The sequence below is a fragment of the Taudactylus pleione genome, unplaced genomic scaffold (assembly GCF_031769625.1).
Source record: "Taudactylus pleione unplaced genomic scaffold, aTauple2 ptg000145l, whole genome shotgun sequence".
NCBI classification, from domain to species: Eukaryota; Metazoa; Chordata; class Amphibia; order Anura; family Myobatrachidae; genus Taudactylus; species Taudactylus pleione.
In genome coordinates this window covers 180,817-201,120 of record NW_028284547.1, presented here as the reverse complement: position 1 = coordinate 201,120, position 20,304 = coordinate 180,817, and the positions used below count along the sequence as shown (strand labels likewise).

At 50.3% G+C, this 20,304-nt stretch overlaps 1 protein-coding gene across 1 annotated transcript in view; it reads right to left on the bottom strand.

Annotated features, from left to right (window-relative positions):
- The window catches only part of RGL3 (ral guanine nucleotide dissociation stimulator like 3), a 78,764-nt gene extending 67,158 nt beyond the window's left edge, over positions 1 to 11,606 (bottom strand). Inside the window, exons 1-2 of the mRNA XM_088473902.1 lie at positions 11,532 to 11,606; positions 6,243 to 6,393 (exon numbers count right to left, since the gene is read on the bottom strand). Of these exons, the coding sequence (XP_088330028.1) occupies positions 6,243 to 6,362 (120 nt within the window). The 5' untranslated portion in view covers positions 6,363 to 6,393; positions 11,532 to 11,606. The remainder of the gene's footprint in view (positions 1 to 6,242; positions 6,394 to 11,531) is intronic.
- Between the last annotated feature and the right edge of the window lie 8,698 nt (positions 11,607 to 20,304).

Sequence of the window (20,304 nt, the reverse complement as noted above, 5' to 3'; positions counted from 1 at the left end):
AGTCGAGCGTTGCTGACCATTAGAGCCCTGAATAGAATAAAGCCCATTGAACCACACATCCCAGCATGCCTTGCAACAGTTTTAGCATGGCCAAATAGCAAAACTGTGGCAGAGCATGCTGGGATATGTAGTCCACCCCTAACTGGGCCATTGCCACCTACAACCAGGCTCTCATGGGCCAAAACTACTTTTCTTCAGTGATAATTCCGGAAATGTAACCAGTACAGTAACCATGGCAACCTCCACACTTAAGCCGCATACACACTAGACCACAGGTTCTCAAACTCGGGGGCCTATTCATCAACACTAAAATAACGTTTTTAAGGACATTTTACCGCATCTGTAGGCAGTGCTGCGCATGCGCTGGCTTTACAGATGTAACAGCGCATGCCCAGCACGGATTCCAGCTGCGGTAAGTTAGAGTAGAGAGGGATAACTATCTATATCCCGAAAAGCTGTCATCGCAAAAATGACAGATTTTTTAAATAGATAGTTATGGAGAGGTGGAATGATGAATCCAGCTCCTGAGTGTCTTATTAGCCCTGTACATCTGCTGGGTGACCTGGAAAACGTGACCTGTGGGGGGGTCCTAAGGGCCGAGTTTGAGAACCACTGCACTAGGATATTCCTATGGACGATATGAATATCGTTCAACGATATATCGTTCATATCATTCAGTGTGTATGCAGTGAACGCCCAACGATGCGCGCTTCCGCGGGTTGTTAGCGATGCCTTTTGTTGTCCGTTCATGCAGGCCAATCTGAAGATATCGTCAAGAATTGCCTGTTTAGAGATGTGGCAAGATGACTTCACTGAAAGATACCTTTAAAGATATCTTTCAGGGGCCTATTCGTCATCGGAGGCCGTATGGCCCCCGATGTTTAAGGAATGATCTCGCTGCGAGGGCTACTTAAGTATCCAACTTACAGCGGGGGACATTTGGGACATACTTGCCGACATTCCTGGGCAGCTTTCTGGGAGCAGCAGGAGGGAACCTGCTGCTCTCCTCTTCGGGGGGGGGGGGGGGGGGGGGCAGGACCAGACGATAGACTGCATTAGTCCCCGCCCCCTTTACAGGAAAAAACGCGATTTGCGGGTCCATGAGAAGGGGGTGGGGCTAAGTGACATGATTTGCTCCATTTAGGCCCGCCCCTTCCCTACGGACCCGAAAACTCCAGGTAAAACATCCCCATCCTGTCCACCTCACTAGGAAGTGGGCGGGATGCTGGAGATATGCCTACTTTTCCTGGGGTGTGGGGGGTTACCCGAAAAATCGTGAGCCTCCCGCGTTTCCCGGGAGAGTAGGCATGTATGCAGGGGAGTTTCTAGAGAGGAGGGGGCCCGTGTGCAGTCTCCGACACGGGCCCCCTCCTCTCCACCCGGCGGCCGGCAGCGCACTGAGCTGTGCACGGCCAGCGCCGGAGTTATAGACTCTGGGCACTAGAGTGTGCCCAGAGTCTATAATGTATGCAGAGGTCACCGGGAAAATGGCCGAGGCGGCCATTTCCCCTGTACTGCGCATGCGCAAACGACTGGAAAATGGCCGCCGGACCCTCGCGCTGACGTGGGACTTCGGAGAGGAGAAGTAATATTATGGATGCAGGGTGTGCAGTGCGGGGCCCCCCTGGACCCAGGGGCCCGTATTCCCCGCACACCCTGCACCCATTATAGATACGCCCCTGCATGTATGATTTGGGACCCCTGATGATGAATAGCCCGGTAACCTAAATATGCGTAAACTAGTGTTTCCGCATGGTTACCGGGCTATTTATCGGTTGATGAATAGGCCCCTATGTGTGTACACCCAATATCGTTTGTCCTGCACTACAGAATGTTCAAGGGAAATCTTTCACCAATATCGTTCATACAGCACATGGTCCCGTGTGTATGAGCCTTAGGTGGGACCCTCACCAGTTTTTGTAGCATTATATACAGTATGTGATATTGTTCTCACCATTATAACTTATCAGGTTTTAGACCCGATAATTGTCATTTCTTATCGCCGCTATTTGTGCATTAAGAAATGACGTTTTACCCGAATGTACTATTATACACCCTCAGGGACAGGAGCTCCGAAAGGTGCCCGACCCTGCGCATTTCACTCCTCTTTCCGGATCCAGCAGCGCTATTGTGCATGCGTGCAGGTCCATACCTAGGGGTGTGCGAGAGGTGCCGCAGCAAAGAGCACAGGACTCTGTGGACGGCATAGTCGCTGCCCCACGGTCCCTGCATCTGGCTAGCAGGGTGCATAGAACGGCACCCTGCAGCCGGTGTCACCTCTGCAGCAGCCCCGGAGCACCCGGTTACAACCTGTATCTTCTACAGCACCCCGGAGCAGGGGCAGAACTATGGGAGACAGTGGAGGCAGCTGCCGCCGGGCACCAGCACTGAAGGGGCACCTTCTCCATTGCCCACAATATATTCACCCCACTAAGGGGTGTAAATACGAAGGGGCACCTTCTCCATTGCCCACAATATATTCACCACACTTAGGGGTGTAAATACGTACCCGGATTGTACCGTCATGGCCGCCCAATACATGGCACCTCTTCCCGGCACCTGAGATGCTACCATAACCATATACTAGTGGAGGGCTCTGTGTCAGACCATCTGTCTATAGCCTGTCCCCACCCATTGATGTCGCTGCTTCTCATGCCAGTGTGTCTCTGACGCCCTCCCTCACCCACACTCCCCATCCCACTCCTCCCCGGTGACAGCTCTAGCAGCGGACCTGTGCAGTAGGCCCGAGCTTAAGCGCGGCTGCAGATCTTCCAGGAGCTGGATGTCAATAAGGATGCACCAGACGGAGCTGTGGGTAAGAGGTCATGGGAGGCGGGGGCCTGTGGAGTCTGGGGGCAGATATTTGTTGGAGCAACTTACCGGCATGTGAAGCAATCGGCAGTAGATTGGGCATTTTGTGATTTGTAGTTCAACCACAGTAGCAGTCTTACAGTATCTTGACTCAAACTCAGGGCCTTATTCAGGTTGGATCGCTAATGAATGCAATTGCACGGCAACCGCAACACTATACCAAGATGCCCACCACTGTATAAAACCGCCCACATCCCATGAAATGCATCCGCAAGTCAGCGAAAACTTCAGTAACATCGAACCCATACAGTTGTGGGTGACCATGACCTGCCGCACAAACTGCTAAACTTCCTGTCGCCAACTAGATATCTGGCTACGTATACAATAGCAGGGGCTTAATTATGCACGGCCCTGTAACGGTGTTCAAACGCACAAACACGTCTGCGTTCGACCGACCACCCCACCTCGCCAACCCCAAACGGTCACTTCCTGTCAATCACTGTGTAATGGGACTGCGTTCTTACTGTGATCGGTCGGTTCGCGCACTGCGATGCCTACAGCCGGCTGCTTGCGAATGCAGCCTTGCAAACCAACCTGAATCTGGCCCACAGACCTCAAAGCCCCCACATCAGGTGGCTTTCCCCTCTATCTGGGTATCAGGAGGGCTCTCCACCCCACATCAGGTGACTTTCCCCTCTATCTGGGGTATCAGGAGGGCTCCCCACCCCACATCAGGTGGTTTTCCCCTCTATCAGGGGTATCAGGAGGGATCCCCACCCCACATCAGGTGGTTTCCCCTCTATCTGGGGTATCAGGAGGGCTCCCCACCCTACATCAGGTGGTTTCCCCTCTATCTGGGGTATCAGGAGGGCTCCCCACCCCACATCAGGTGGTTTCCCCTCTATCTGGGGTATCAGGAGGGCTCCCCACCCCACATCAGGTGGTTTCCCCTCTATCTGGGGTATCAGGAGGGCTCCCCACCCCACATCAGGTGGTTTCCCCTCTATCTGTGGTATCAAGAGGGCTCCCCACCCCACATCAGGTGGTTTCCCCTCTATCTGGGGTATCAGGAGGGCTCCCCACCCTACATCAGGTGGTTTCCCCTCTATCTGGGGTATCAGGAGGGCTCCCCACCCTACATCAGGTGGTTTCCCCTCTATCTGGGATATCAGGAGAGCTCCCCACCCTACATCAGGAGGTTTCCCCTCTATCTGGGGTATCAGGAGGGCTCCCCACCCTACATCAGGTGGTTTCCCCTCTATCTGGGATATCAGGAGGGCTCCCCACCCTATATCAAGTGGTTTCCCCTCTATCTGGGGTATCAGTAGGGCTCCCCACCCTACATCAGGTGGTTTCCCCTCTATCTGGGGTATCAGGAGAACTCCCCACCCCACATCAGGTGGTTTTCCCCTCTATCAGGGGTATCAGGAGGGCTCCCCACCCTACATCAGGTGGTTTCCCCTCTATCTGGGGTATCAGGAGGGCTCCCCACCCTACAACAGGTGGTTTCCCCTCTATCTGGGGTATCAGGAGAACTCCCCACCCCACATCAGGTGGTTTCCCCTCTATCTGGGGTATCAGGAGGAAATCGGCATGATATCCCGGCAGCGGCAGCCCGACAAACCAGCAGATCCCGGCAGCGGAAGACCGACAGCGCTGAAAATCCCTATCGTCCTAAGGTAAGTATCTACTAACCTAACCCCTCTAACGCTAACCCTCCTTAGGGGTCCCTAACCCTAACCTCCCCCCCTGTGCCTAACCGTAATCCCCCTCTAAGTGCCTAACTGACTGACTAGCCTGCTGCTCTCTATAGCAGAGGATTTATTACTCTACCCTCTTTTATAAGTTAAATTAAAAAACGACATAATTGAGAGCGCTGGCAGACAGTTTTATATATAAAGAAAAAAATATATAATTTCATCTAGTTTCCTTATTAAACCAGCTTAATGACATACACACATTCCTTCACATTCAAAAATTCTCAAATATACAAAAACACTTTCCCAATAATTATTATTGGGAAAGTGTTTTTGTATATTGAGAATTTTTGAATGTGAAGGAATGTGTGTATGTCATTAAGCTGGTTTTATATGTATTTAGCAGGCAAAACATCGGGCTACAAGCATGGGTGTAAGTGTATGTGTTGAATGTCTGGTACAAAACTGGGCATATGCCACTGAAGCCAACGTGCACTTACCTTTCAATAGAATTACATATACGTGCAAAAGCGTTTTTTTTATTAAACACATTATACACCTGTGATTGCAGCCAACTCAGATTAAGCCAGTTTATCACTGGACATGAAAGCTGATGGTTTATCGGTTGCTCTATTGCTCTTTAGCAGGGTGGGGAGCTGCTACATGCAGCTGGGAGTAGGGGGCTATCAATGTCTCTACCATCGATAGTTGAAGGTTTTAAACAATCAGCATAAACCCATTGATCATGTAGACATCGATGATTGAGGTCTGCACATGAGAAGGCCTCAGGAATCGTATTGTCGCCATCGATTCTCTTTAACATCCGGGTACCGCCATCAATGTTGTGGGCATTGATGCTGTACCATCCATTGCAAAACCGATTGTCATTGGTCATCCCTAAGGGTTGGCAGTGGTATATAAAGGGTCCGTGTAAACAATCTGACATGGAGTATGATGTATGTATGTTTTAATGCACCATGGGGTCTAGTTACTAAGTAGTGTTAGGAGACAGTGGGGGTCATTCAGACCCGCTCGCGAGCGCAGGACGCTTGCAAGCGGGTCGATGTTGCCCCACTGCGCATGCGCACGACGGAGGGAGCTCCGTCGTGCGCATGCGCGAGACCCGGATAGCGACGGGCTTTCCGTCGCTCCAGGTCTCGCACCAAAGGGGGCGTGCTGTCGATGTTGATTGACAGCACGCCCCCTTTGGTGGGCGTGCCGGGGGCGTGGCTGCCAGACGGAGGCGTTCCCTTGGGAACGTCTACCGTCTCAAGCCGGCCCCACTGACATCACTAGTGATGTCAGTGGGAGTGATTTTGGCACTGATAGAGCCAAAATCACTCCAGGGCTTGCGGCAGTGAGACCCTACCACAAGGGTCTCCGTCGCAAGCCCGATGGTCACGATGGTCTTGACCATCGCAACCATCATCATGGATGTTCGCATAAGCTGTGGGTGGTCAGCGTCTGGTCAGAGCGTTCGGCTCTGAATCAGGCCCAGAGTGAAAAGTGATGTCTGTGATAAGTGCCAGCCAATCAGCTCCCAACTGCCATCTCACAGGCTGTGTTTGAAAAATGACAGTTGGGAGCTGATTGGCTGGCACCTTATCACAGACATCACTTTTCACTCTGTCTCCTAACACTGCTTAGTAACTAGATCCCCATATTTTGCACTGTATGAATAGTTCAGATTACAATACGGAGTAGATTGTCGTCAGAGGAACACAAGAGTCTCACCTTGTGCCTGGAATCATCATCTCTTTCACTTGTCAGGCAGCGATACGCTTGTAAGACAATCCCCCAACTCATATCAAGGTCCACAGAGAGACTGCTGCGTGATCCGGGATCCCCGAACATGCCGCCTTTCTGCCTGGAGCGGTGGGCGTCCCTGTATAAAGAGTCAGGATGTCGCTTGTTTATCTGATAAGAGGGCCATTGCAAAAATAAAAGCTTTTATACTATAGGCTGAAAACCTATTCTCCACCTTCACACGACTTAGGCCCTCATTCAGAGCTGTTCGCTATTTGCGTTCGTTCGTTCAAAAACAAGGGGTGGCTATTCAATTGATCCGTTCGCACATTGCGGTCTGTTCACACCTCTAAGTCTGAACGAGCGAGCAAAACATACGCTCGTTTATTTGTTAAAAACGCCCCCTGGCCGCTCGCACCATACGTCATGTCCGCTATTTATTAGATTAATCGAGTACATCGAACAGGATATGAACTGCTCGCTATTCTTGTGGTTGGTTTTTTCAACCGCTATTTTGCGAGCAGTTCTGAGTTAAAAAAAACCCAGTGACGTGGTCATTGACGCTGCTGTATTAATTATGCACACCCATAAAACGCCCGTTTTGACCTTTAAGCACGCCTGCGTTCTGATCTCCACTCCCCCGTTTTCAAGCACCTTCCCCTGTTACCACCCACATACGCCTCATTCTGGCACTCAAAATAGCAGGCATTCGCTATATTGCGTACAAACGATTTTCAGCCGCACTGACTGGTTCGCGCATGCGTACTAAAAACCGTACGCATGCGCAGATGTGCGAACATCGCTCGGAACGAGCGTACTGCCGCTAGCGAGTGGCTCTGAATGAGGGCCTTAGTTGTATTAGTATATAAGCACTTCTGCTATTTCTACTGCATACGTTGCTTTTTCTTTACAGTTTCCATCTGTTTTTTTCTTTTACTAGTTTGTATTTATGTCACCTGTTTTTTTATTCCTGTCCCCCCAGGTATATGACAGACCCGCACTGAGGGCCTGATTCAGACCCGCTCGCAAGCGGGTCGATGTTGCCCAAGTGCGCATGCGCACGATGGAGGCGGCTCCGTCGTGCGCATGCGCGGGACCTGAATAACGACGGCGTGCTGTCCCTTTGGTGGGTGTGCCGGGGCGTGGCTGCCTAGACAGAGGCGTTCCCATGGGAAGGCCTACCGTCTGGGGCCGGCCCCACTGACATCACTAGTGATGTCAGTGGGAGTGCTTTTGGCTCTGATAGAGCCAAAAGCACTCCAGGGCTTGCGGAAGTGAGACCCTACTGTAAGGGTCTCGTCGCAAGCCCGATGGTCGCAATGGTCTTGACCAACGCGACCATCATTTTGGCCACTCGCTATAGTTGTGGGTGGTCACCCACAGCTATGCGAACGGCCAGGGGCCGCTCCAAAAAGTAGGAGGGACGGCCCTGATTCAGAGAGAGCGCTCTGTCAGAGCGTCCGGCTCTGAATCAGGGCCTGAGCTCTCTGCACTGGACGTAATTGCACCCAGACAGCACATACAGTACCTCTCAACTGTTCTGATGCGTGGACCACGAAGGGGCGGTGCTTATCAGGTAGTGGCGTATCTAACATGGGTGCAGGGTGAACAGTACACACGGGCCCATGGGTCCAGGGGGACCCCGTGCCTCATACCCTGCACTCAGGACTGAGCACTGTGGCTGCCTATGCGGCACAACCCACCCCATTCTCGGTCGGCGGCGGTGCCATCTTTTCCGTCCATACATCCTGACTGATGGTTTCACACAGGAACTAGCAAAGGATTGGGCAATTTGCCAATCTCTTTGCTCTCTTCCGTGCATTTGCCATCTCTCTGAATATATCACCGGAACTAGGTGCTAGGGACAAGCCTGGAGGAAGGGAGGGGGAGGGGAGGTGGAGAGACCACAATACAGTGGGTGGGTACAGTGGCGTCGCTATGGGGGTGCGGGCCTCACCAGCTGTCAACCTTTGGAGGGGGTGACACCAAAATGGCAGCTCCTCAGTGACAGGAGCCGGATGCTGCAGTGTGACATTTTCCTGGAGCACCCAGCTCCTGTCACAGAGGAGGAGCCAACAGTGTGGGCACCAGCCTTTGAGGGCAGCCTAGCATCACCGTGTATGCTGGGCACTCCACCGGTGGATTCCCCCGCAAGGCCACATCCCCTTTATGTTAGACCATGCCCCCTTTTGGGCACGTTCAGTTCCACTGCGTGTGGAGATCAGGGATGGACATCGGAATCCCACCATCAAATGGGGGGGCGGGCTTCTGCCATCGAATCTTGTGATATGACAGTAATAACCATTGAATCAAAAGAATTAGATGGAGAAATCATCAAGATGTTTCACGTTTGCACATATAGACTGGTTTGCGCATGCGCAATTGTGACACACAGATGGGTTTGATGTTACACCGCTGAATTCCACTGTATATAAACATCGGATGGCCATCACCTCCACACCATTAGATAGCAGTAGCCATCGGAAAGCTGCCATCAAATGATAAACATTCTACCATCAGAAGCAAAACATTGTTGGTGTACAACCATCAAGCTTCCATGTTCGTTCCTACATGAGAGTAGCTTTCTGCCCAACACAAGGGCAGAAATGTGAATAACTCTGAACACATCACGTCTAGGATAAAAACTTCAAAGATAAAGCAATGTCTAAAGCAAAAGTCGCAGGAGGGCTTGAAAAATAAATAAAATAAAGGTCCTGATTCGGAGTCGGACGCAGTGTCAATGACGCACGCAGTTGGCCGATGTTTTAGGTCTGCGCTTGTGCCCCGATTGCTTGTGCTCAGAGTCACAATACAGAATCGGACCCAGGGACATTGCAAGTGGGCGTTTCAGTTGTGTCAATATCGGCCCCAGCATCAGCAGCATGGTTTTGCCTTATAAATGATTGCCGCAGAACATCGGCGGGAACTCACCGATGCCTACAAGTCGCTGGTTATTACATTTACCCCTATAAATCAATCTGCACCTACATTAGCGGCTTTGAAGGTCTGACTGGAAGTGTACCTTTATCTCCCATAATGCTGCTAATTTCACACTCATTTACGTCATTTATGTCTTACACGATCAGAGTGAGGAGTCATCAGAACTGTCTGTATTACACGTGTCTGTTATGTGGTGTATGAATGTGTATTATAGCTGTGGCTGAAATGCTTCTGGAAAATGCGCTTCCTGTAAAAGTGTAACTGGGAAAGGTGTCAGCACAGGACGAATCCGGGTCACCCTTGTTGGGTGGAAAGTGCTAAGTCGTCCCCTGGGGAATGCGCCAAAAAATGCGCCTCTTCCAACCCCTTGACTCTTATTTAAATAATCTCATCCCACAAAACGATACCTTGTGGTACAGGTGAGTACACGACTAGGGGTCTTATTCAGAGATGGACACAAAGGCGATTTTTATGCAGATTGAGCGATTGTATGTCTTGCGATTCCGCACGCACAGAGAAACCATTTGCAAAGTAAGTGTCAGGTAGTCGCTGTAGGGGGAGGTAACTGGAGGGGGTTAGAATAATGCAGACTGATTAAATGCCGTTACATGGGCGTGCATAAATTAGCGATCGCAATCTCCTTGGCAGCATGAGAGCTCTGTGCGTGTCAGGAGAGACGCTGTATTTGAGACAGGTCAGACCTTCCGCAAGGGCTGCATGGATGGCCGTGGTGCGCCAGTGTTACTGATATTTATGCTGGTACACGATGTCAGATGCAGATGAGAAGGCCGCTGGGAACTATAAGCATATTTTCGCAGCTGCGGTCCGTGCGAAATTGCCGCTGCGATAGCATAAGCGTCCATCTCTGAATCTGGCTCTAGGTGTTTAGCGTGCACATGGTAGTGAATGCTCTAGCACCCCGCTACTATTTCCGTGAGAAGGCGATAAATTTTCCCCTCCCAGCAAATATCGCCATCTCAGCCCACAGAATCATTCACTTCCCCATAAACACAGGTGCAACATTAGAAACGTGAGGTAACAAACCAAGAATTGCCACTTTCGTACACAACCATTACTGACACATATGACGACAATACTTCAGGATCCATATTATTATAAAGCTCAGGGGGTCATTCAGACCCGCTCGCGAGCGGCAGGACGCTCGCAAGCGGGTCGATGTTCCCCATTGCGCATGCGCACGACGGAGGGAGCTCCGTCGTGTGCATGCGCGAGACCCGGCGAGCGACAGGCTCACCATCGCTCCGGGTCTCGCACCAAAAGGGGCATGCTGTCGATGTTGATTGACAGCACGCCCCCTTTGGTGGGCGTGCCGGGGGTGTGCCTGCCAGACGGAGGCGTTCCCATGGGAACGCCTACCGTCTCAAGCCGGCCCCACTGACATCACTAGTGATGTCAGTGGGAGTGATTTTGGCTCTGATAGAGCCAAAATCACTCCAGGGCTTGCGGCAGCGAGACCCTACCGCAGGGTCTCCGTCGCAAGCCCGATGGTCGCGATGGTCAAGACCATCGTGACCATCATCATGGACGCTCGCTATAGCTGTAGGTGGCAACCCACAGCTATGCGAGCGTCCGTGAGGACGCTCCAAAAAAAGGTAGGAGGGCCCTGATTCAGAGCGAGCGTTCTGGTCAGTTCACTATACACAGCGCAAACACAACAGATCTGCTCACAATCAGGCTGCGTTCTACTATACATTCAGGACCTATACAACTATGTTTCGGAAGCTTATACCTACAGATCTATACACCTAAAAGGGAGACAATAGGGGAATTTGGGGTCTCATACCTGTCACTAATTAAATAGAAAACTGGATGTCAAAAAGAAAGCTTCCCAATGCTGGTAATGTCTGCACACACTGTTATGCACACTCACTCAGGGGTCTATGTACTAAAGCCTTGGAGAGAGATAACATGGACAGAATCAAAGTACCAACCAATCAGCTCCTAACTAATTTTTTCAAACACAGCCTGTAAAGTGACAGTTAGGAGCTGATTGGTCGGAACCTAACCTCTCTCCAAGGCTTAGTACATAGACCCCTGTGTTTGAAAAATGACAGTTAGGAGCTGATTGGTTAATACTTAATCTCTCTCCACGGCTTAGTACATAGACCCCCTCGGTCTCCTCTCACCTCATTCTCTCACTTCCTAACATCAGACTTCAGTAGTAAATTTCAGGAGTAAAGATTAACAAGAAGTTCGTAGAAATCAGTTTTAGGACTCATCTTTGCAATGCATACTCCCCCTCCCCCCCTACACCCCACAGAGCCACAGCTGTGTCAGCCGGTGTGCAGACGGGAAATGTAGATGATTCCCGGTTACCTTTGATCCCTTGGTCTTCTTGTCTCACTTCTCTCTCTCCTTTCCTCCCACTATACCACTGAACTTGGAGCTTTCCTCTAACATCCTGCACCCCCCCCCTGATTTTTGCAGACTCAGATGAGGGTGGTGTAGTAGGGAGGTCTGTCACTTCCTCTGACCCCTCTGATGCTTTCCCAGACCACAAAAACAATGACTGTTTTCAACAGAAGAGATTTTATTAACTGGAAAAATATATTGCCAATTGAAAAAATGTGGTCAGTAATACACAGGAGCTGGGTTACTGTAATAAGATGTTACAGGGGTAATAAGACACCCAGGAGATGAGGTACTGTAATAAGATGTTACAGGGGTAATAAGACACTCAGGAGCTGGGTTACTGTAATAAGATGTTGCAGGTGTAATAAGACACTCAGGAGCTGGGTTACTGTAATAAGATGTTACAGGGGTAATAAGACACTCAGGAGCTGGGTTACTGTAATAAGATGTTACAGGGGTAATAAGACACTCAGGAGCTGGGTTACTGTAATAAGATGTTACAGGGGTAATAAGACACTCAGGAGCTGGGTTACTGTAGTAAGATGTTACAGGGGTAATAAGACACTCAGGAGCTGGGTTACTGTAATAAGATGTTACAGGGGTAATAAGACACTCAGGAGCTGGGTTACTGTAATAAGATGTTACAGAGGTAATAAGACACTCAGGAGCTGGGTTACTGTAATAAGATGTTACAGGGGTAATAAGACACTCAGGAGCTGGGTTACTGTAATAAGATGTTACAGGGGTAATAAGACACTCAGGAGCTGGGTTACTGTAATAAGATGTTACATGGGTAATAAGACACTCAGGAGCTGGGTTACTGTAATAAGATGTTACAGGGGATAATAAGACACTCAGGAGCTGGGTCACTGTAATAAGATGTTACAGGGGTAATAAGACACTCAGGAGCAGGGTCACTGTAATAAGATGTTACAGGGGTAATAAGACACTCAGGAGCTGGGTTACTGTAATAAGATGTTACAGGGGTAATAAGACACTCAGGAGCTGGGTTACTGTAATTAGATGTTACAGGGGTAATAAGACACTCAGGAGCTGGGTTACTGTAATAAGATGTTACAGGGGTAATAAGACACTCAGGAGCTGGGTTACTGTAATAAGATGTTACAGGGGTAATAAGACACTCAGGAGCTGGGTTACTGTAATAAGATGTTACAGGGGTAATAAGACACTCAGGAGCTGGGTTACTGTAATAAGATGTTACAGGGGTAATAAGACACTCAGGAGCTGGGTTACTGTAATTAGATGTTACAGGGGTAATAAGACACTCAGGAGCTGGGTTACTGTAATTAGATGTTACAGGGGTAATAAGACACTCAGAAGTTGGGTGACAATAATAATGCTGTTATAATTGGGGTGCTAAATGTTATTTCACCTTAAGCCATCTGCCCCTCTCCACTGCCCAGTGTATACAGGGCTAAAATTAGGAATGTGGGACCAGTGGCACCGCACAGAACGCAGGGCTCTGTGGGCGGCACCGTTGCTGCCGCTCGGCCCTTCTAGCTAGCAAGGTGCCGCAGCCAGTATCAGTGCGGCAGTGCCGCCAGGAGCGTCCTTTGGACACTCCAAGTATGTAGTGCGCCATGTCACCTGTTTCTTCTTTAGGGTCCATAGGCTCCACAGGGAGACCTTGGGGTGTAGGTGATGGAACTGAATCCGGGCACCACACAGTTTAAAGTTTTCAGCTCCCAGGATGCACTGGTCCACTCTCCCCGGCTGGAGTGGGTCACCATTATGCAGGGGGCTGCTTAGGCAGCTCTTAAGCTTGTTATTTTTATGATTTAATTTAGTTTCATTCTTCTTCAGAGCGCACAGCAGCAGACTGTGCTGCCGCTCCATCACCCCTTCGGTGCCGCGACTCCAGTATTGATCTGGGGATCTCAGCGGGCTTACCGGGGGTCAGCGCTAGTCAGGGCCCCAGGAGAGGAACCAGACTTCAGCCGGACACTAAGGGGTCCCACGCGTTATGGCAGTCAATACCTCCGGTCTCAGGGGATAGACTGGAGGTGCCGAGTGTGGACGCTGGCTTCAGCCACCGCGATCCACTAGACCACCAGGGTACACATGGTGCGGGAACCAGCATCCCGGTGGGGGAGGTCAGCTTCCCCGTTAAAGCGGCCCCTCAGCTCAGGGCGCTAAGCCACAGAGGTCTCGCTTCTCTGAGCTGCTCTCCTCCTCCGACCACGCCCCTTCTGAGGTCTCCGGCAGCCATTTTCTCTAAGGCACAGCCACAACTCTCAGGGATATGCAAGGTCCGGTCCCCCCTACATACCTCTCCCTGGAGTCTGCGTATGGTATGTAGTGCTATAGCCTACCAGACACTGTGTTGATTGTAGTGCCAGTTTGCAGTTATATGTTATTTCTGCATTATATGTGACTGATGCTAGCGCTGCCTATCTGTTTTCTATTCTACTGTCAGTATATATCTTTACCTTTTTTTCTGACTTTACCCTAACATACAGGTGTGTTCTGGGGTTTTCCTGTACCTCACATATGTAGAGCTAAGTATTTGTGAGGTTTGTCAAATACAGTTGGTCATTGCACTGTGCCATATTTGGGCTGCGTGCTCCTGCAAAAGCTTACCCAAGTATAAGACAGGACCAATGTAGTGCATTCCTACTAGTATCCGGTGGTTGCATTATACCCAGTGCCATATTGTGTTCCACATTACTCTGCAGCTATGCCTAGCAAAGGCAAGAGTAACATACAGGCATCTGCACCCATACTGCTATCATGCAAATTATGTGCTGCCGGCTCAAGTGAGGAGGATTTGATACAAGATGGGTTATGTAGTAAGTGCTATACTCCACCAGGCCCATCAGACAACCCAGCACCTGTACAGACTGCCTTGCAGTTCCGGCTGTCAATCCCCCTTTGGGGTTGCCACAACAGGTTCGGGCGATACAGGTACCTCCTGTGCCCCCACCATGAGTAGACGTACTCTCTAACTCGGTGCAGAATCTAATGGCTACATCAGAATCGGTATGGAATCCCGGCTGCCGCATGGCCGGCGGTTCGATTCCCGGCAGCGGCAGCCCGGCAGATCAGCAGAGCCCGGCAGCGGAAGCCCGACAGCGCTGGAAATCCCGATCGTCCCTAAGGTAAGTATAAACTAACCCAACCTAACCCTCTAACCCTAACCCTCCTTAGGGGTGCCTAACCCTAATCCTCCCACTAAGTGCATAACTCTGACACCCCCCTTCCCCACTGCCTAAACCTAAGTCCCCCGGGTGGTGCCTAACCCTAACCCCCCCCTTCCCCTAGTCTAACCCTAACCCTCCCGGGGGGTTGCCTAACCCTAAGTCCCCCCTCGGGGTGCCCTAAACCAAACCCTCCCCAACCGCGGCTGTCCGCACGCGGCGCCCGGCATCCCTTCGATCGGGATGCCGGGCGCCGGTCTCCCGGCGTCAGGTAAATGACAGGCATCTAGATATAGACGCCGGTCATTTATCCCACGCCGGGATAAAGCAGCTGTCGGTATTAAGGCATCCGGTTTCCCGACTGCATACCGCCATATCTAATGCCTTTCAAACCATGTTGCAAGGTGAGTAGCCCTTACCCAGTAAGCCCTCTAAGCCTCCTGTGTTATCGTCACAGTCCACGCAACTCTCAGATTCTGTATTATCATCTGAGGAGGCAGTAGATGCTGATCTCTCTAACCCTGACTCCCCTCTGGAGGAGGATGAGAGTAGGTCAAAAATCAATATTCCTTCTTGGAAAACAGCGTCCCTTAAATTTCCCACTGATTTTAGCTCACAAGGGCTCTCTCTCTCAGATCTACAACTGCAATGTCCAACTCAATCCCTAAATCCCTTTGAATATTTCCAAATACGAAATTTTTTAAACTCCCTACCACAGACCCCACTTCTCCTCGACCTCACTCCTTTTGAATGACTCTGTAAACATTGCCCTATGTCCAAAGGGATGATCTCTCAAATATATGGCATCCTCATTGATGCTGCTCTGCCTACTAATAATCCCCATGAATCTTCCTGGGAGATAGATCTTGGCCCTCCACCTGACGAAGAGGCTTGGGACGACATGAGACTGGCAATTGTTAAAACCTCTATCTCTGCGCGCCTTAAAGAAACCTCTTACAAATTGTATTACTGTTGGTACTATACCCCAGCACGGCTCTCTCATATGTTCCCTTCTGCTTCACCCCTATGCTGGAGATACTGCGGCCTCCGAGGTACCTTAATCCATATTTGGTGGACCTGCCTGTTTCTTGAGGCTTTTTGGACCTCGGTTCATGCACTTCTGAACACTGTCTTTGGAGACCCGATTCCATAAGACCCATGGACCTTCCTTTTAAGTTACCCCCCTCCTGATCTCAGCACCCGCTCTGTTAAATTGTTGTCCCACATCTTAGTTGCTGCTAGAAGCCTGATTGCTCGTAACTGGATAAACCCTCTTCCACCGACCCTCTCTGCCCTAAAATCACAAATCCGACATATAGCAGAAATGGAAAATATTACCTACTATCTTCATGTTAGAGGCCATATGCTTTCTCAGGTTTGGGCTCCATGGCTCTCATACGACAGCGCTTCGCTGCCTCTGCTCCCTGCGCTCACTACCGATATGCAATTCAAGCGGTTGAGTCTGCTCCCCCCAATCCGACTTCTCTATACAAACCTCCCTAATTAACTAAATATTCTTCTCTCCTGTTCTCCAAATAATGCGCTTTTCTTCCTACTTTATAATACATTTTGCCCAACATTTGGCATTTTCTATAATACTTTGCTTTTTTTTTGATAGTCCTGTTCCCAACCCCACATTACCCCCCACCCCCTCTGTTGACCCCCCCCATATGCTTATTGTTATTTACTTTATTGAAAAAATGGCTCATCTATATTGTTCACTATGTATTCAGTATGGGATCCCGGCTGCCGAATGACCGGCAGTCCGATTCCCGACTGCGGCAGCCCGACAAAACAGCGCTGGAAATCCCGATCGTCCCTAAGGTAAGTATAAACTAACCTAACCAACCCCCCTAACCCTAACCCTCCTTAGGGGTGCCTAACCCTAACCTCCCCCCTCTAAGTGCCTAAACCTAACCCCCTTCCCTGCTGCCTAAACCTAAGTCCCCCGGGGGGGTGCCTAACCCTAACCCTCCCGGGGTGGGTGCCTAACCCTAATTCCCCCCTGGGTGCCCTAAACCTAACCCTCCCCCCCACATGGCTGTCTGCTCGCGGCACCCGGCATACCTTCGATCGGGATGCGCGGCGCCTGTCTCCCGGCGTCGGGAAAATGACAGGCGTCTAGATTTTAGACGCCTGTCATTTAACCCTAGCCTAGGCGGGATAGAGCATTCGGGAAGCCGGCGGTAGGGATTGCGGCTGCCGGCTTAGTAAACATATCCCGTTCACTATATGTATGTTTCTCTATGTTACTCCTCTGTGAGCTTTCTAAATAAAGAATAAAAAAAAAAAAAATAATATTCCTGCCTTGGTACGAGCTGTCAGATCCATCTTATTAATAGATGACGAGCCAGCCCAGCCAGCCCCTAAATCCTAGCACCCTCTGTTTAAACGACAGAAAGTGGCATGAGCAGAATCCCTCTATCGGATCAACTAGCTGAATACATGACTGCGGCCTGGCAATCGCCTGGTAAGAGGTTTCAACTACAAAAACGTCTGACCTCCTGTTACCCTTTTCCTGTGGCTCATTGTGCAAAATTGGAAACACCCCCACCCCCTGCGGTGGATTCACATGTTACGTGTTTAATTAAAAGCACTAAGTTGCCTATTCCTACAGTTACCTCCTTGAAGGATCCTACGGATAGGAAAGTGGTAGCTTGCCTGCAATTGATATACTCTCTTTCAGGGGCTGTTGCCCGTCCAACCATGGCTATTGCATGGGTGGCTAAAGCTATAGAGAGCTGGGCTGAAGCACTTGAAGAATCTTTTCCCTCAGATGCTTTTAGGGTTCAGATGTCTTTTGTTGATCACATTCGAGATGCAGCTTCCTATATTGGAGAAGTAACATTCGATGCCAGTCTCCTAACCTCCAGAGTTTCGGCCGCGGCTGTGTCTCCCATCGTACCCTGTGGCTACGCTCATGGAAGGCAAATGCGGATTCCTAGAAAGGCCAAGAAGGGTTACCCTACAATGGGGAGATCTTGTTTGGCCCAGACCTTGGCAAGATTGTAACCACGTTGGCAGCATAAAAAACTGCATTTCTGCCTTCAGCAACTACTTCTACTAGGGCTTGGACTACATAATTTAAGTCCTTTCCTCCTCAGGGAAAGCTTAAAGGTAAGTCCTTTCCTAGACAGTCGACTTCCACTAGGGCCGCCAAACCCAGGACCAAGCAGACCTGGAACCCCAGTGCCCTGCTTCGATACTCGAGGATAAACCTTCAGTCAGCTGTCTAAAGGGCCCTCAACCTGGCCCAGCACATACTTCACGGAAAACTTGTACAGGTTCAGTCTGACAATACCACAACAGTGGCTTACATCAACCGTCAAGGAGGTACTCAAAGTCAGCCAATGACAGAAGTGTCCCGCATTCTGACATGGGCTGAAGGTCACATCCCGGCCATTTCGGCTGTGTTCATTCCGGGACTGCTCAATTGGGAAGCAGACTTCCACAGCCATCACAATGTGTATCCCGCAGAATGGTCGCTTTACCAAGAGGTGTTTCAACTCCTAGTGAATAGATGGGGCCTCCCAGAGGTGGACCTCATGGCCTACTGACACAATCACAGACTGCCTGTGTACGGGTCCAGAACATGAGATGTCGAGGCAACCTTTGTAGACGCATTGTCAGTGAAATGGACCTTCCAGTTTGCATACTTCTTCCCTCCAGTCTCCCTTCTTCCTTGAATTCTTCAGAAGTTCGAACAAGATGGAGGCACTGTCCTGCTGGTGGCTCCAGCATGGCCCAGACGTCATTGGTACTCAGATCTTTGGAGTCTCTCCATCGACACTCCATTCCTACTACCTCAATGTCTGGACCTGTTGTCTCAGGGTCCTTGCCTTTACCCAGATCTGGGTCGTCTGTCTTTGACGGCGTGCTCTTGGACATCCCTCCTAAGGTCCAAAGGTTTCTCTAGCTTTGTAGTCAAAACTATGCTCAGAGCACATAAGCCAGCCCTTGCTTGGATCTACCAGAGTGTGGCATTCTTATTTCGAATGTTGTTGTCCCAGGAATTACGACCCTCAGGTGTTTAAGATTTCCAGATTCCTGGCCTTCCTTCACACTGGATTGGACCTTGGCCTCCGTCTGGCCTCACTGAAACTGCTCTGTCAGTAGGTTCCAACGTAGAATTGCTCTGCTGACGGATATCCACACCTTCCTCCTGGGTGTCCTCCGGATTCATCCTCCCTTTGTCCCCCCAGTGGCTCCTTGGGATTTAGCAGTAGTTCTTCAGGTCCTCCATTTGAACCCCTAGATTCGGTGGAACTCAGGTGGTTAACAGCAAAGACTCTATTTCTTCTGGCTATAGTGTCTGACAGAAGAGTGTCAGATTTAGGGGCGCTCTCCTGTCACTCCCCTTTTCTGATATTTCACCAGGACAGGGCTGTGCTTCGGACTCGCCCTGGATTCCTTCCTAAAGATGTTTCTAGTTTACACATTAATGAGGAAATTATAGTCCCGGTCTTTCAATCACCAGACCACTCGGCAGGTGAGGCCTCTTTGGATGTGGTCCCCACCCTCAGGATTTATGTGGACCGTACCAGTTCCCTTCGGAAATCAGATTCCTTATTTGTGCTCTATTGATTTCACAAGAAAGGATGGCTAGCCAATAAGCAAACATTGGCTAGATGGCGTCGTATGATAATCTCAGTGGCTTACACGCAGGCTGGCCTGCCTGTACCCAGCTTCTGTTAATGCTCTTTCTACTCAGTCTGTGGGTGCCTCGTGGGCAGCTCGCCGTGGCGCCTCGGCTGTTCAGCTTTGTAAGACGGCCCCGTGGTCTTCTGTCCAGACCTTTCTAAGGTTCTATACCTTTGATACCTCCGCCTCTCAGGATGCTTCCTTTGGGCGCCCGATTCTCCTCTCAGTGCAGGAGCGTCCCCAACCTTAATAGGACTGCTTTGGGAAATCCCCAAGGTCTCCCTGTGGAGCCTATGGACCCTGAAGAAGAAAATGAGAGTTATGGTAAGAACTTACCTTTGTTAACTCTCTTTCTTCGAAGTCCATAGGGTCCACAGGGCACCCGCCCTGACACACCTGACTTCATTTGGGCTATCTTGCTGGTCACCGATTTCCCGTCTCCTCTGTGAGAGGGTGATTCTTGTGTGTACCAGTCTTCTTTCTCTCTTTTCCTCTTCCGGCCTTTGGCTTATTACCAAGTGAGGTGCCTCTGGCTTGGAGTCGGGAGAGTGGACCAAGTGCATCTGGGAGCTGAAAGCTTTTAATTGTGTGGTGCCCAGATTCTGTTCCATCACCTACACCCCCCAAGGTCTCCCTGTGGACCCTATGGACTTCAATGAAAGAGTTATCAAAGGTAAGTTCTTACCATAACTCTCATTATGTACAGCCGCTCAGAGCGTCCTGCACTTCCCAGTGCAGCACAGGGTGCTCGGCAGCTCTGTAATGGTACTTGGGACCTTATTCAGATGCGTTCGCACGCAGCCGTCAGCTGCCAAAGTATGCAAATCCCGCGATCACACGGCAAAGCATTAGCACACCCACTATGTCTTGGCGTGCGATCGTGGTGTGTTTTTAGACACCCACGAGCCTGTCTTAAAACGCCTACTTTCCCTTAGTAA